At 40.9% G+C, this 13,813-nt stretch overlaps 1 protein-coding gene across 4 annotated transcripts in view; it reads left to right on the top strand.

The window, feature by feature from the left end:
- PCCA (propionyl-CoA carboxylase subunit alpha) overlaps positions 1-13,813 on the top strand; it is a 394,384-nt gene that overhangs the window by 197,075 nt on the left and 183,496 nt on the right. For all 4 annotated transcript variants that reach the window (XM_032314393.1, XM_032314394.1, XM_032314396.1 and 1 more), the window contains one exon: positions 9,466-9,576. In XM_032314393.1, the coding sequence (XP_032170284.1) occupies positions 9,466-9,576 (111 nt within the window). The remainder of the gene's footprint in view (positions 1-9,465; positions 9,577-13,813) is intronic.

The following is a 13,813-nucleotide window of genomic DNA, read 5'->3' as shown; positions in this document are numbered from 1 at the left end:
CTCCAGCTAAATACAGCATAACAAACAAACATTAAACTCTGGTTAATAGGTTTGCGTGTCCTAGTTCATGGGTTAGCAGTTCTGAAGCCAGTTTATGTATGTTCTGGGATTGAGGAAATAAACACATGGATTTTGGATAAGATGACATTTCTCACTCTCCGAGAAAGAAGTTAAAGATGTGGAAATGGATGAGGATACAGTGAGTCCTGCGGTGTTGAGTTGAAACTGGGGGTATCCGTGTAAACTCGTGGTTTGTAACATAGACTGGAATGTAAGTGTACAGATATGTTAGTGTGTGTCTGTGTGTTTGTGTGTACGTATATACACGTATTCTGGAGCTCAGGGTTTCTTTAGTATTACTGACATTTTGGGGTAGACAGTTTGTTGTTGTCGGGGGGCTGTCCTTCACACTGTAGAGTGTTCATCACCACCTTGGCCTGTACTCATTAAATGACAGTAGCATCCCCTCAGTTGTGACAGCCAGGTATTTCCAGACACTGCCATATGTTATGAGGGAGGGGGGCAAATCACCCTCGACTGAGAACCACAGAGAGGTCATGGAAGCATTGACACCCATAGCAATGAGCATGCCAAGAACCCAGATCCTTTCTTTCCAATACCATTGTCTCATAAATGGAATCAGCGCTCCATAGTAAAATGGCTGATTTCTGGAGGAGTGTTACGATGAGCCTGAAGCATCTTGTATGAGAAAGCAATCAAGTGCTCAACGATGATGATATGTCAGAAAGACACAGGAGCCAGCTCTCAGGGGTTCCCACTGGCCAGTCTGGCAAAACCTCAGTAACAAAATAAATAATGTTAGCAATGGGTTAAAGCCCATTGTCATACTGGCATTAATAGGTAAGAAAGATAAAAGTGGGAAGAAGAGGCACAGTTCTTTTCTACACTAGATTTTTAATTAGTGTAGAAATAATACCTACTTGTGCCAAATTATTTAGGTAAGAATCATCAATGACAGATGCTAAAAAATTAGTGGGTGAAAATATGAGCAACAGGTATTTGCATAGTTTCATAGTATATCCCCAGGAGATACTGATTAATTATAGTGGGAAATAAAATATCTTAAAAATGTACAGACCTAGCATTTTACCCAAATGATCACAATTAGTATCACTGGTCGTGGGATATAGCAACATCACGTGCCTCTTGAGGTTATGATGCACTGAAAATAGCACATCGTTTCTGTGATGTTCTCCCCAAAATGTATAACTTGGATATAATCATGAAGAAGCAGCAGACAAACCAAATTGGAAGACAGTGTATGAAATAAAGGGATTGCACTCTTCAGAAGTGTCAAGGTCAAGAAACACAAAAGTGGATCAACCTTACCTAGATCAAAGGAAACCAAGGATACGTGACACTAAACGCAGGATTAGTTCCTGAACCAGAAAAAAAAAAGTTTGTGCTTTGTAGTAAAGGTCATAAATGAGACAGTTACTGAAATTTGAGTAAGGTTTGCAGGTTAGATAATGGTACTGTTATCAATGTTAATTTTCAGATCTGGTCATTGTACTGTGATTACATAGACTTACCTTGGTTTTAGGAAATACTGAAGTACGTAGAGGTAAAGTACATCCTTTTTTTGACTTCTCCCCACATGTTTAAGGAAAAGTGTGCATGCGTGTGTGTGTGTGTGTGTGTGTGTGTGTGTGTGTGTGTGTAAAGAGGGAAAAAATGAATGATAAAACAAATGTGTTAACAGATGTTACAATTGGTGAATCTCGGTGAAGGATATACAGTAATACTTCATACTATTTTTGTCAATTTTTTTATATTCTGCAATTATTTTTTTAAAAAAACATTAAAAAGATAGATGAAGAGGAGCATGTGCCCCCTCCCCCCAAAGCTAAGGAATTTCACACAGATGCGTTTGTGATTCTGTATGATTCATCTGATGAATTCTAACGGCTAAAGGGCTTGAAGAAATTGTTTTGTAAAGGACAGGAAAGGAAGGACAACTTGCTGTCTTGTTGGCTAACCACTTAGTTGTTCAAATAATATTTTTTCTCCTAAGTTGATTGTGAGCTTTTGTTAACCTAAAAAATCTTGAGAGCAGAAATGTAATTTGGTTAAAGTTAATTTCTGAGTCCCCATGAAATAAGCAGTGGCTTTTGGCCTCCGTTTGATCCTGGCCCTGTGTGCAGCTAATGTCTGGCCAGTGTTTTGGAAACAGCAGGCAGTCGGGAGAAAGCGGCTCCTCGGGGTCCTCTCTTCTGTGGGCCTGGTCGTGATTTCCCATACAGATGGGACCCTGTGAACTTTGGCAGGGGTCATTTTGAATTCCCTGTCTAAAACTCAGAGCCATAATTTTTATGAGTATGTGATTAATAATATCGTTGAAGTTATAAACTGTGTCTCAGAGTACCTCTGTGGCCGACTTCATGTTTGAACAAGGATCGGTTTAAAGAGTACTGTCTTTCCCGGGACATGGAAAGAAAGTAAGCTCCGTACAAAATGATAACTTTCAGATGTGTGGGCTGTCTCTTAACAGTTCCATGGTTTTTTCCCCATCTATCTGCTCTCTTGAGCTTTTAGGAAAAGAAAACAGTTTTTTGATTAGTCTTCCATTTGGCTTTAGAACTAATTACTGTACAGTAGTCTTTGGAGTCAGTGGAGACACCTAGATTTTGGTTGTCTGCCATTAGCCACTGTTTCATCTTCTTGTCCTTCGGAAAGAGAAACAGATAATGAGTGGGTTTTGCATAGTAATCGGTAATATTTTATTCAGAGAACATTTAAAGAGAAAGTGCTTTTGTGTAGTAATTTTATTCCTGAAGCCTCTTTTAGCAAGATAAAAGTCTGTTTTCATGCTCTATTTACTATTCAAGTAGAAAGATTTTTGAAAGTCTGGGCTTCATTTGTGTGCTTGAATGGCTCTGCTCTTTGATATCCAAAATGTAAATTAATATTTGCTTATAATAACTTTGACTTAACGTTTTCGAAAATCACTTATTTTTCAACTTTGGATGTGGAATAAAAGTGCAACATACCATTTATCCTGGAAAACCACATACTTTTTAATTTTTTGATGTCTTCAGTCACAAATTGATCCCTGGGTGTCAGAAAGCAATCTTATTTTTCTTTAGATCATCATTATTTCTGAAATCCGTGTTGGGGTTTCCTGAAGACAGTCTGATGCCAGCTACTTTGGCATTGGCCTCACAGAGGAGCAAGAAAATTTATACTGTCAACTGTCACTAGGCTGTCACAGGAGAGCTTGTAAAGTCAGATACAAAATATGAGTCCAAACAGTATTATTTTTATTGAACTGAAGGTCAAAAAGCCTGGGAGTTTGCATTGCCGTTCTATGTTAATTACTATTTACACATAAACTAACAAATGGAAACATTCTGAAATTTTAATTTGCACATAAGAACACTTTTTTTGGGAAATAAAATCCAGCTGCACCCTGATCTTCTAGTTTCATCCTTTCCAGCTCCTTCTTTAATATCATATTTTTTTCCAAAACTTCAGTTATGGTCCAGGAGTAAGTTATACACTGCTGGCTTTGTCTTCTTTGTTTTCCGGGTGGCTCTGCGTCCTAATTGGCCTTCTCTTCTGATCTCTGACCCCTTGGACACCATCAGTCTCCTCTCCCAAGCTTCTCCAGTTTAACTTGTCCACAGCGAATCCGATGTTTTCCTCTCAACTTGTTTCTTTTCTATGAAGTGGTGGTTTCTATCCTGTAGCGCGCCAGAGCCAGAAGTGACTCATCACCCCCATTCATTTTTTTTTTAAATACAAGATTTTATTTTACTATTTTTTAAAATATTTATTTGTGAGAGAGAGAGAATGAGAGAGAGAGAGCACAAGCAGGCAGAGGCAGAGGGAGAAGCAGGCTCCCCACTGAGCAAGGATCCCGATGCGGGACTTGATCCCAGCACGATGGGATCACGAGTTGAAGGCAGATGCTTAACCATCAGAGCCACCCAGGCGTCGCACAAGATTCTGTTTTTAAGCAGTCTCTCTACTCCCAACATGGGGCTTATGCTTGAAACTCTGAGATCGGGGGTCACATGTTCTTTCGACTGAGCCAGCCAGACACCCCGTCTCCCTCATTCTTGACATCCGCTGCGTCGCCACGCCCTCTCAGCCTGCTGAATCTCTTTCAGACCCAGTTGCTTTTCTCTGTTGGTGTTGCTTCCACCCTTGCCGTGGTGCTGAGGGTGTGGCGGGGGGGGGGGCAAGGGGGGACTTGCCGGTTTTCAGCAAGTCTCCTGCGGTTGTCCGCTAATGGTTTTTCCCATCCTCACTCCCCACCCCTCCCCCGTGCCCTTCCCAGTAGCAGCCTGCATGATTCCTGGCGCTCAGACCTGGTTGTACCTGCCCTGCTTCACCCGTTCTCGTTGCCCTTAAGAGACGTAGAAGCGTTGCACGGCTGTTCGGCGGGCACGGCTCTGTTGCGCTTCCACACACCCTCTTTCCTTCGCTCACGCTCTTGGCCATCGTGTACTTCCTTCAGTTCTCCCCACAGAAATACCTGGTGCTTTCCATTTGCTTTGGACAACAGTAAGAATTCTTCTTTTGTTTTTTTTTTTAGATTTTATTTATTTTAGAGAGAGAACAAGCACCTGTGTGTGCACACGAGAGCAGGGGAAGGGCAGAAGGGAGGGAGAGGGAGAGAACCTCATGCAGACTCGGAGCCTGAGCGGGCAGCCTCTGTGCGGCTCCGTCCCAGGACCCTGAGCTGACCTGAGCCGGAACCGAGAGTCCTGCAGTCCACTGACTGAGCCATGCAGGCGCCCTAACAACAGTGAGAATTCTTAAGTATTTTAGGTTTCTTCTTGATATTTATTACCTGCTTTTGTGTCCTCCTGTGTCTTTCTCTGTTTCGTCTCCCAGCCAGGAAGTTTTGCCTTAAGTCTCTCCTACTTTCCTCTTCCTGGAAGGCCACATCTGTTGTTGCCAGTGCATAGAAATCTCTCTGGTGAGCCGTACCCTTTTCTTCTTCAAAAGTGCTTTAGTTTTGTCTGTTTGTAAAACATACAGCAAAAGGATTCCATTCCCTTTCATAGGAGTCTTTTATTTTAAATTTTTGCTTACTGAGTTCGTCTTTCTAAGCACACCTAGCACATCGTTTTCATTTACCCAAATATCACCTGTAATATAGGCAGATGTCACATTTTTGCAATGACTTGTTAGTTACATTTGTGTCATCAGAAGTTTTTTATACCTTCCAATACTTTCCTCATAAAAATATGCATAATCACAACAGACTTCTGACCGTTAGTTGTCAAAAACTGTCTAAGTCATTACCCACGGAGCAAGGCTGGGATAACTGCGCCTTTGTCCAGGGCGTGTCCTGTGAATGGCACTTACTAGATCATCGTCTGTAGCTAATAACTTCTTCCAAGAAGGTTTAGCTATGGGAGGGGCATTAATATTTTAATTTGGAACTTTCTCTAAATGTTTTGAGGCAGTTTGAGTAGATTACAGATTTTTTTTTTTTTAAGATTTTATTTATTTATTTGACAGAGATCTCAAGTAGGCAGAGAGGCAGGCAGAGAGAGAGGGGGGAAGCAGGCTCCCCACTGAGCAGAGAGCCCAATGCGGGGCTCGATCCCAGGACCCTGAGATCATGACCTGAGCCAAAAGCAGAGGCTTAACCCACTGAGCCACCCAGGTTCCCCCAGGTTGTTGTTTTTTTTAGAACTTTTAGTCATAAGGTATCCTGAGGCAGGAATGGAGATACTCAGTTTTGCACGTGGTTGCTAGCCGGCATGGTCTAGCGTGCAGAGATGCCTAGAGCAATGCCTAGTTGGATGTATTAAGTTGGTTGGCTCTGAGAGAGGAAATCAAATTGAAAGGTGTGCTCTTCTCCCCCCATATGTATACATTAGAGTTCAGGTTAACGTGCTGTAACAAAGATTCTTAAATACAGTGCTATAAATAAGATAGAAAATTATTTACTTTTTTTTTGAGGGGGGTGAGGGGGCAGTGGGAGAGGGAGAGAGAATCTCAAGGTGGGTCCAACATGGGGCTCTATCTCACAACCCTGAGGTACGACCTGGGCCGAAATTAAGAGTCAGATGCTTAACTGCCGGAGCCACTCCGGCGCCCCGAAAATTATTTACTTCTCATTTAACTCTCTGGGCTGGTCTGTGCTGAGGGGGCAGGTTTGTGTTCTGTAATCATTCCAGGAGATACACCCCTGCCCCCTCCACACCCCTGTTGTGTTCCTGTGTTTCACCTTCATTTCCAGAGTGGCGTTGCCATATCAGGAAGCCCATAGGAGAAAGCAGGAAAGGAAGCCCAAGCAATTCTTTTCAAGTAAGCAGGGCTGGAATTGGATGCTTTGCTCTACCTTCCCGCCCCTCCTCTAGGAATTAGTTTGTCAGGTCCAGCTGTAAGACAGATGGGGTCCTTTTGTTCTCCTAAGGCTCTGTTACTGTGGAAAAAATGAAAAGGACCTTTTAGGGGAACCCCACGGGCTGCCATAGTTTTCAACATATACTGCTGTTGTAATTTCTGTTTTATTAAACTTGAGATAAATGATTCAGTCTCTCTGAATCATGATGTTCTTACCTTTAAATCTCTTTTCTGCTTGCCATTTTCTTATTCTGTGATTCGTTACGGAAAGTTCCCCAAAGCGGGCGCCATACTGTTGCTCAGTGTTGGCTCACACTGTCTTCCCTGTGATGCCTCATTGCATATGGGCAGTAGCCACAGAGTCAGTGTTGATAGGTAATAATTAATTTGCTCAGAGTATCGACATTGCTGAAAACCTCATAGCAAATGGGAGCAACCCTTTTCCAGGAACGGCCAGACAGTTAGTTAACAGCTTCGACTTTGTGGGTCACACGGTCGCTGTTAAAACTGCTTGACTCTTGTGGCGCATAACGTCGGCTGTGAACACTGCTGTATTCCAGAAACACTTGATTTCTAAAAATGGGGGGTGGGTGGGTTTGCAGGCTGAATTTTCTGACTGCTGCCTATTAGGATGGCTGTGTCCTGTCAATAAAGAATTGTAAACTTGGAGGAATGGGACCTGTGCCGGGTGTGAAACCGGAAGTTACAGAGGGAGGTGGTCGCAGAGGCTCTGGGTGCGGCTCTGGGTGCGGCGGGGCTGCCTTGGGATGTGTCTGTCCTGCACGTTCTCTTCTGCACTGCGGCCGTCCGCATGACAGGATGACAACGAGCTCAACATTAATGTGCCAGCGCCGGCGGCTGGTAGTGCCTCAAGCATCATGTCCTTCAGACCTCATGATGATAAAGCCAGATAGCTTCTGTTGTGACCAGCATTTTACAGATGAGGAAACCGAATCTTTGAGAGGCGAAGTAGCTTACCCAAGGTCAGGGGTAGATCTGGTGCATGAGCTTGATGGTCTGATTCTTTGCTTCCTTTGGAATTATTTTCATGAAAGTGAGCACTCTGTTAGATTGAATAGAAAGATCAGAATCGGGCTTTCTAGGTTAGTTTTGCAGCGGAACTGTGCAGATGAGGACGGTAAGGAAGTGGGGTGGAGAGGGTGGAAGGAATTAGCAAACCTCACGCTCCAGTCCTGCTCCTCTTGTGGAAGCCTGAGCGAATTCCTGCTTCCCCTGGGTTTGACAAGATCCATCCTCCCTTTTTATTCCTCTTTACATCTTAGTAATGTGTGTGACCAAAATCAGATACTCCCTTCCTGAAGTCCTTCTGTCTCACAGAACTTCCCCGATGCCCTTCGAATGCTTCTTGTGGCAGTTACCACAACTTACCACAGTTACCACAGCTACCACAACCAACTGAACTTTGTAGGACTCCTTGTGTACTAGGCTCAGTGTTTGAGTTTCCTGTTGGAGCACAAGCTTCTTTCCCTTTCCCTCCCCTTCTTTCTTTTCTTTCTCTCTTTCTCCTCCTCTACTGCGGACGGAAGTATACTTGACATAGTGGACTTCTCTAATGTAGTGTGGTCAGGTTAATGAGTTTTGACACGTGTCCACCTGTGAAGCCATCACCACAGTCAAGCTACTGAATATTTCTATCACCTCCAGATGTTTCCTCATTGCCTTTTCAATCCACCGTCTTTCTATCCCTGTCCCAGTGCAACCAGGTGACGTGCTTTCTGTCACTGTAGGTTGTTGAGACTTTTCTGAAATTTTGTATTAACAGACTCCTACAGTAGCCTTGTTAAATTCAGCATAATTAGTTTGTGTATTTTATAAAACTTTTTAAAAAGATTTTATTTATTTAATTGACAGATCACAATTAGACAGAGTGGCAGGTGGGAGGTGGGGAAGCAGGCTCCCTGCTGAGCTGAGACCCTGATGGGGGGCTCGATCCCAGGACCCTGAGATCATGACCTGAGCTGAAGGCGAGGCTTAACCCACTGAGCCACAAAAAGGCGCCCTCATCCTTGCGAATTTTAGTAATTCACTTCCTTTTATTGCTAAATAGAATTCCATTGAATGGATAAATCACATTTTGCCAATTCATTCATCTAGCGACAGACATTTAGATGGTTTCCAGTTTTGACTATTGTAAATGAAGCTAATAATCTTGTGTATAACTGTTTGTATAGATATATATTTTTATTTAACTTGGGCAAATATTCATGAGGTACTAGTTTGAATCATATGTGTGAGTATGTGTTTAACTTTCTAAGAACTTCCCAACAGTTCCAAAGTATTTGTGCCGCTTATATCCCCACCACAGTGTGTGACACTTCTGTTTTCCCACATCCTCACTGACACATACGCTATTTCCGTCTTTTAGCCACTTAAATTTGGTGTTTGGGACATCTCATTGTATTTCTTTGATGATGGTAATGTGCGACAACTTTTCATTTGTGTATCTTCTTTTGTGAAATGTCCCTTCAGATCCTTTCCCCATTGTTATCCCTGTCATCTTACTATATTTTAAACATTTTTATATATTCCAGATGCAAGCTTTTTGTCTGATGTTTGTGTTTTGAACATTTTCTGGCAGTCTGTGGCTTGCCATTTCATTTGCTTAACTGTATTCCTTGCAGCAGACTTTTTCAACTTTTGATAAAATATACTTTCTTTTTTTGTGGCTCATGGTTTTTGTGTACTACCCGAGAATCAGTTGCCTACCTCAAGATAATCAGAATTTTCTCCTGTATTTTTCTGTAAGTCTTACAGTTTTAGGTTTTACATTTGATTTGTGGTCAGTTTGAGTTAATTTTGGTATATGGTCTGAGTTAGGGTTTTTTTTTTTCCCCATATGCATATCTAGTTGTTTCAATTTTTTCACTGTTTACTGAAAAGACATTAATTTCCCTCCTGAATTGACTTGGCAGCATAAACTTCTTAAGTTTGCTTTTGGTGTTTTATTGCTACCATAGCTTCAGACATTTTTTGTTGTTACCTGAAGTCAAGGAGATGAATAGTCTTGTCTGGTTTTTGCTTGGTCATAAGACACAGATGATAAATTGCTGTAGATGTGAAGAGACTTTTAACTCACTTGTTCTCTAATCCGATCTGATACCGTTTTATTTTTAGGTGTTACGCATAATATTGCATTACTCCGAGAGGTGATAATCAACTCACGCTTTATAGAAGGAGACATCAACACTAAATTTCTCTCTGATGTATATCCCGATGGCTTTAAAGGTTTGTATGCACTGAAGTATTTTACTGTATTAAAGTTATTACTTTTATACCTTATTATCATGCATAATTTTTCTATTTTGGAATTAAGGCTTTTAGCCCATACTGTACTTGATTTATTAACATAGAGTATCCTAGACTGTTGACATTCGTGATTTTGAGTATTCATGAGTGACTCATGAATGTGCAAGAATCTATCGTTTTGTTGAGTGAGGAATTCAGCTATGTATGTATGAGTCCAGTGTTGAAGCTAAACATGTAGACAGAGCATTAACCTACCTGATCTTCTGGTTTCTGAATGCCAATTCAAATTTGTATTCCCTGCTGCTCCATTATATGGGGATATGCAGGAACTCTAATGATTAAAACTTTATGAAAATTAGCACCAAAAATTTCAGAATACTGCATGCTATTTAATGGAAATGAAGATGTTTAGGAAGATTATTGTGTTGTTTTTCTTTTAAAGGTTTTATTTATTTATTTGACAGAGAGAAAGAGATCACAAGTAGGCAGAGAGGCAGGCAGAGAGAGAGAGGGGGAAGCAGGACCCCTGCCGAGCAGAGAGCCTGATGAAGGACCTGGTCCCAGGACCCCGGGATCATAACCCGAGCCGAAGGCAGAGGCTCTAACCCCCTGATTATTGTTTTTATTCATAAAATGAAGCTTTTAATAAAGTAATGATGGGAATGTGAAATTTAGCACTGTAGAGTTACCAGTACGTGTTTCCAGTGGTAAAAAAAATTGCTCAAGTGAGAGAGAGAGAAATCCCATTAGTGAGCATTAAAAACGTGGTTAATATGTGAGATAAAGAAACCAGCAGGTCTTCTGTGTGACTTAATAGTAATGTTATTCAGGTAGAAGTCAGAAGTATGTACATATGTTTCCGATGAATTTGGGGATATATGAAGATGAGATTTTTCTTTCACAAATGACAAGTGTTATTTATATCCATTTAGAGTGCTTCAGTGTGTGAGATCAGTCAGTCATATTAGGCTCTGTGTATAAATTCAGGTCCGCTTCATGTATTAGGCTTTTGAAAACATTTACAAAGCAGTTTCTTAGCTTAGATTTTATAGGACAGAGTTACTGGTTTGATTGTTCTTTTAAAACTTCAGTGTCAGAGAGTTTTATCTTTAGTATCAAGGGAAATTAAAAATGATTTTTATTTGGGACCTTGAAAGAAAAAAACTAATGAATAATATGTTCTTTTTCCTGATCTTTTGAATTTTTACAAATATAACCCTAACATGAACTACACAATTTTACACTTGTGTGGTTAGTTCATTCAGATGTCTACTGCTGGTTCCTGAAGTCAGGAACCACTTATGTTATTACTTTTAAGTGTACATCTGGCAATTCCAACATAATAGTTACTAAGTAAATATTTAATGAATTATGGTTAAAAATCTTATTGATAGTATGGATGAGAAGGGATGACATTGGGTATTTTTAACTGCACATGCATCTAGATTACCAGTGTGTTCTGTTTTGATCCTAACATTCTGGCCTCTTGTCCTTTCTAAAGTTTTACTTAAAAGTTACAGTAAGTTGCAACGTAGACTCCGGATTTCTGTATGCTTTATTTTTTAAGTATATATTTTTAAAGGTTTTATTTATTTGACAGAGAAAGACACAGTGAGAGAGGGAACACAGCAGGGAGAGTGGGAGGAGCAGCAGGCTTCCCGGCAAGCAGGGATCCTAATGCGGGGCTTGATCCCAGGACCCCAGGATCATGACCTGAGATGAAGGCAGACGCCTAACGAGTGAGCTGCACAGGCGCCCCCATCTGTATGCCTTTATGTCTTCCTGGCTCATGCATCCGTGAAGGTGATGTGTTATGAAATAGTGGGCAGAAGGAGACAACCAGGGAACACTTCAAGAACTTAGAACAAACATATATATGCATACATATATTTATGCGAATGTCTGTATTACACATATCTGGTGTTAGGTCTCATTACTGTGGAGAAGAAAATGAGGCATTTAGAATTTCTAAATTCTAAATATGTAGGTTATTATATACTGTACATTTGGCAGTAGTACAAAATGTTCCGTGTTCTTAAGAAAACTCAGAATTCTACTTAAAAACCTAATATTGCTATTTTCCAGGATAAACTTAGTATCTTACATTTTTGTTTTGATAGGGTGTTACCAGCACGGACACTGTAATTCTCTTAATGCTCGTACGAGATAGGAACACAGTTTTAAAAATCATTATAAGTTGTTAGAAGGACCATTATTTAATCTCTGCCTTTATTTTACATGTGAAGAAACCAAAGCTCAGAGAGATTGAGAAGGCAACATGGCCAGTAATATAATAAAGCCAGTAACTGAATTTAGAGTTTCTACTTCCCATTTCGGTATTCCTTCAGTTCCGCTAGGATTCAAAATCCTAAATCATGACAGGTTTTTAGAGTATGCTCTATGTTGTTGCTGCCTGTAAGCACTTCAGAAATACCCACCTAGCTCTGGAATTTTTAACGTGGATGTCTTACTGTCTCCCATCATATTATTTTCATGTCCGTTCTTCTCTGAGTGGCTGCTATCTCTTGTTCTTCATATCACTCTATTTGCCTCTCCTTGTTTTTCCCTAGAGCAGGTATTTGATACATTGAACTGTATCGTCTTTGATTGTTTGATATACGTGCCTGAAAGAGACAGCAGGAAGTGGCCACTGAAGTTAATCCAGGATCTTCTCCATATGTTTGAGGCCAGGTCATTTTGCCCATTTGGGATTACCCGTCTGCTTCCCATCTGTCCAGCTATCCTAGGCACTGTTCACAGGCAAGTGCCTGTTTTTATGACTGCATTAAAATTTTCTGTTATATATGTTTATTATCCCAATTTATTTGTAGACTAGGACAGTGTTACTAAAGGTTCTAATACTGACCTTTGGAATGACTCTGCTTAAAACTAAAACATAGGATACACAGGAATGTATTCTTCATATATACTTACTAGGTTCTGATGTTGAAAAAATATTGTTCTTGGATTCTGGAAAATAAATGAAAATGGGGAGGATGATATTTTGATTTTGGAGTTAAGGGAAAATGAGGAAGAAAATATTTCAAGAACTATCATTTCAGTTGGCCTGGACTGAACATTTTAGACTCCTTTCTATGCTCCCTTGCTACAGTTTAAGCTCTAGCCCTATCAAAGGAAATGAGCAGAATTATTTTTCTCTTCTGGAAAGTTGCATATCTTTAGGGAAAATCTGATTCAACACAAGTAATATACCATTAATTATACTTCTTTCTTTGCCGTTAAATTTAGTTCTGTATTTCTGTGCCTTCAGAAGTGGTGTAACGAAATCAGTCAGTTTCAGTTTTGCAGGATATTATGCCTGGAGGGTCTTTTGGCTGAGTTAAGAGAGAAACTGGAAAGAAGAGTGTAAGAAAACTTTGGACCAGAGGTTGGTGAGCCCAGGCAGGTGGGCAGTAAAAGCTCATGTCTTAGAGTCTAGCTTGTGATAGTGGTACTCTGATACTTGGACGGTTGTGTTGTTTTTGAGAATTCAGTCATTATGGGTACCTTGGTGGCTCAGTGGGTTAAGCCTCTGCCTTTGGCTCAGATCGTGATCTCAGGGTCCTGGGATCGAGTCCTGCAGCGGGCTCTCTGCTCGGCAGGGAACCTGCTTCCTCCTCTCTCTCTCTCTCTCTCTGCCTACCTCTCTGCCTACTTACGATCTCTGTCAAATAAATAAATAAATAAAATATATTTAAAAGAAAAGAATTCAGCCATTAAAATCAATCAACAAATAATTGGTGTCGGCTCTCAAAGAAATTGAAAAACAACGTATTTTCCTTGCACTTAAGGAGCTTACATCACAAGAGAAGTACATACATAAAGAACTAACTACAGGACAAAATAAGTGCTCAGTGAAGATAGAAGCAGAGAGTCTGGAGCATGGAGGGAATCAAGGATGAGTTCAAGGAGGATGAGGTAGCGTTTAGACCATTGTAGCTCCTCTTCAAGGCCTGTGTAAGGTCGCTGCTGCTCACCTCTGCCTCGTCTGTCCTTTCTCATGAGACGCTGGTAGTTTGAAATCAGCCTTGGAGAAAGTACTTACCACAAGGAAACTGGCAAATGCTGTAGGCTGGTGTGTTTCCTTTCCCTTCGTACCCAGCTTGGTTGGTAATCATTTACCAGCAAACCGGTGCCTAATCCTTTGGCAAACAGAGCCATTAGGACAAAGGAAAAGGATCTGTAGAGTGGAAGACCTGGAGGAACCCCTGAGAAC

Source organism: Mustela erminea, chromosome 15 (genome assembly GCF_009829155.1).
Source record: "Mustela erminea isolate mMusErm1 chromosome 15, mMusErm1.Pri, whole genome shotgun sequence".
NCBI classification, from domain to species: domain Eukaryota; kingdom Metazoa; phylum Chordata; class Mammalia; order Carnivora; family Mustelidae; genus Mustela; species Mustela erminea.
This window is presented reverse-complemented; position numbering and strand designations above follow the sequence as displayed.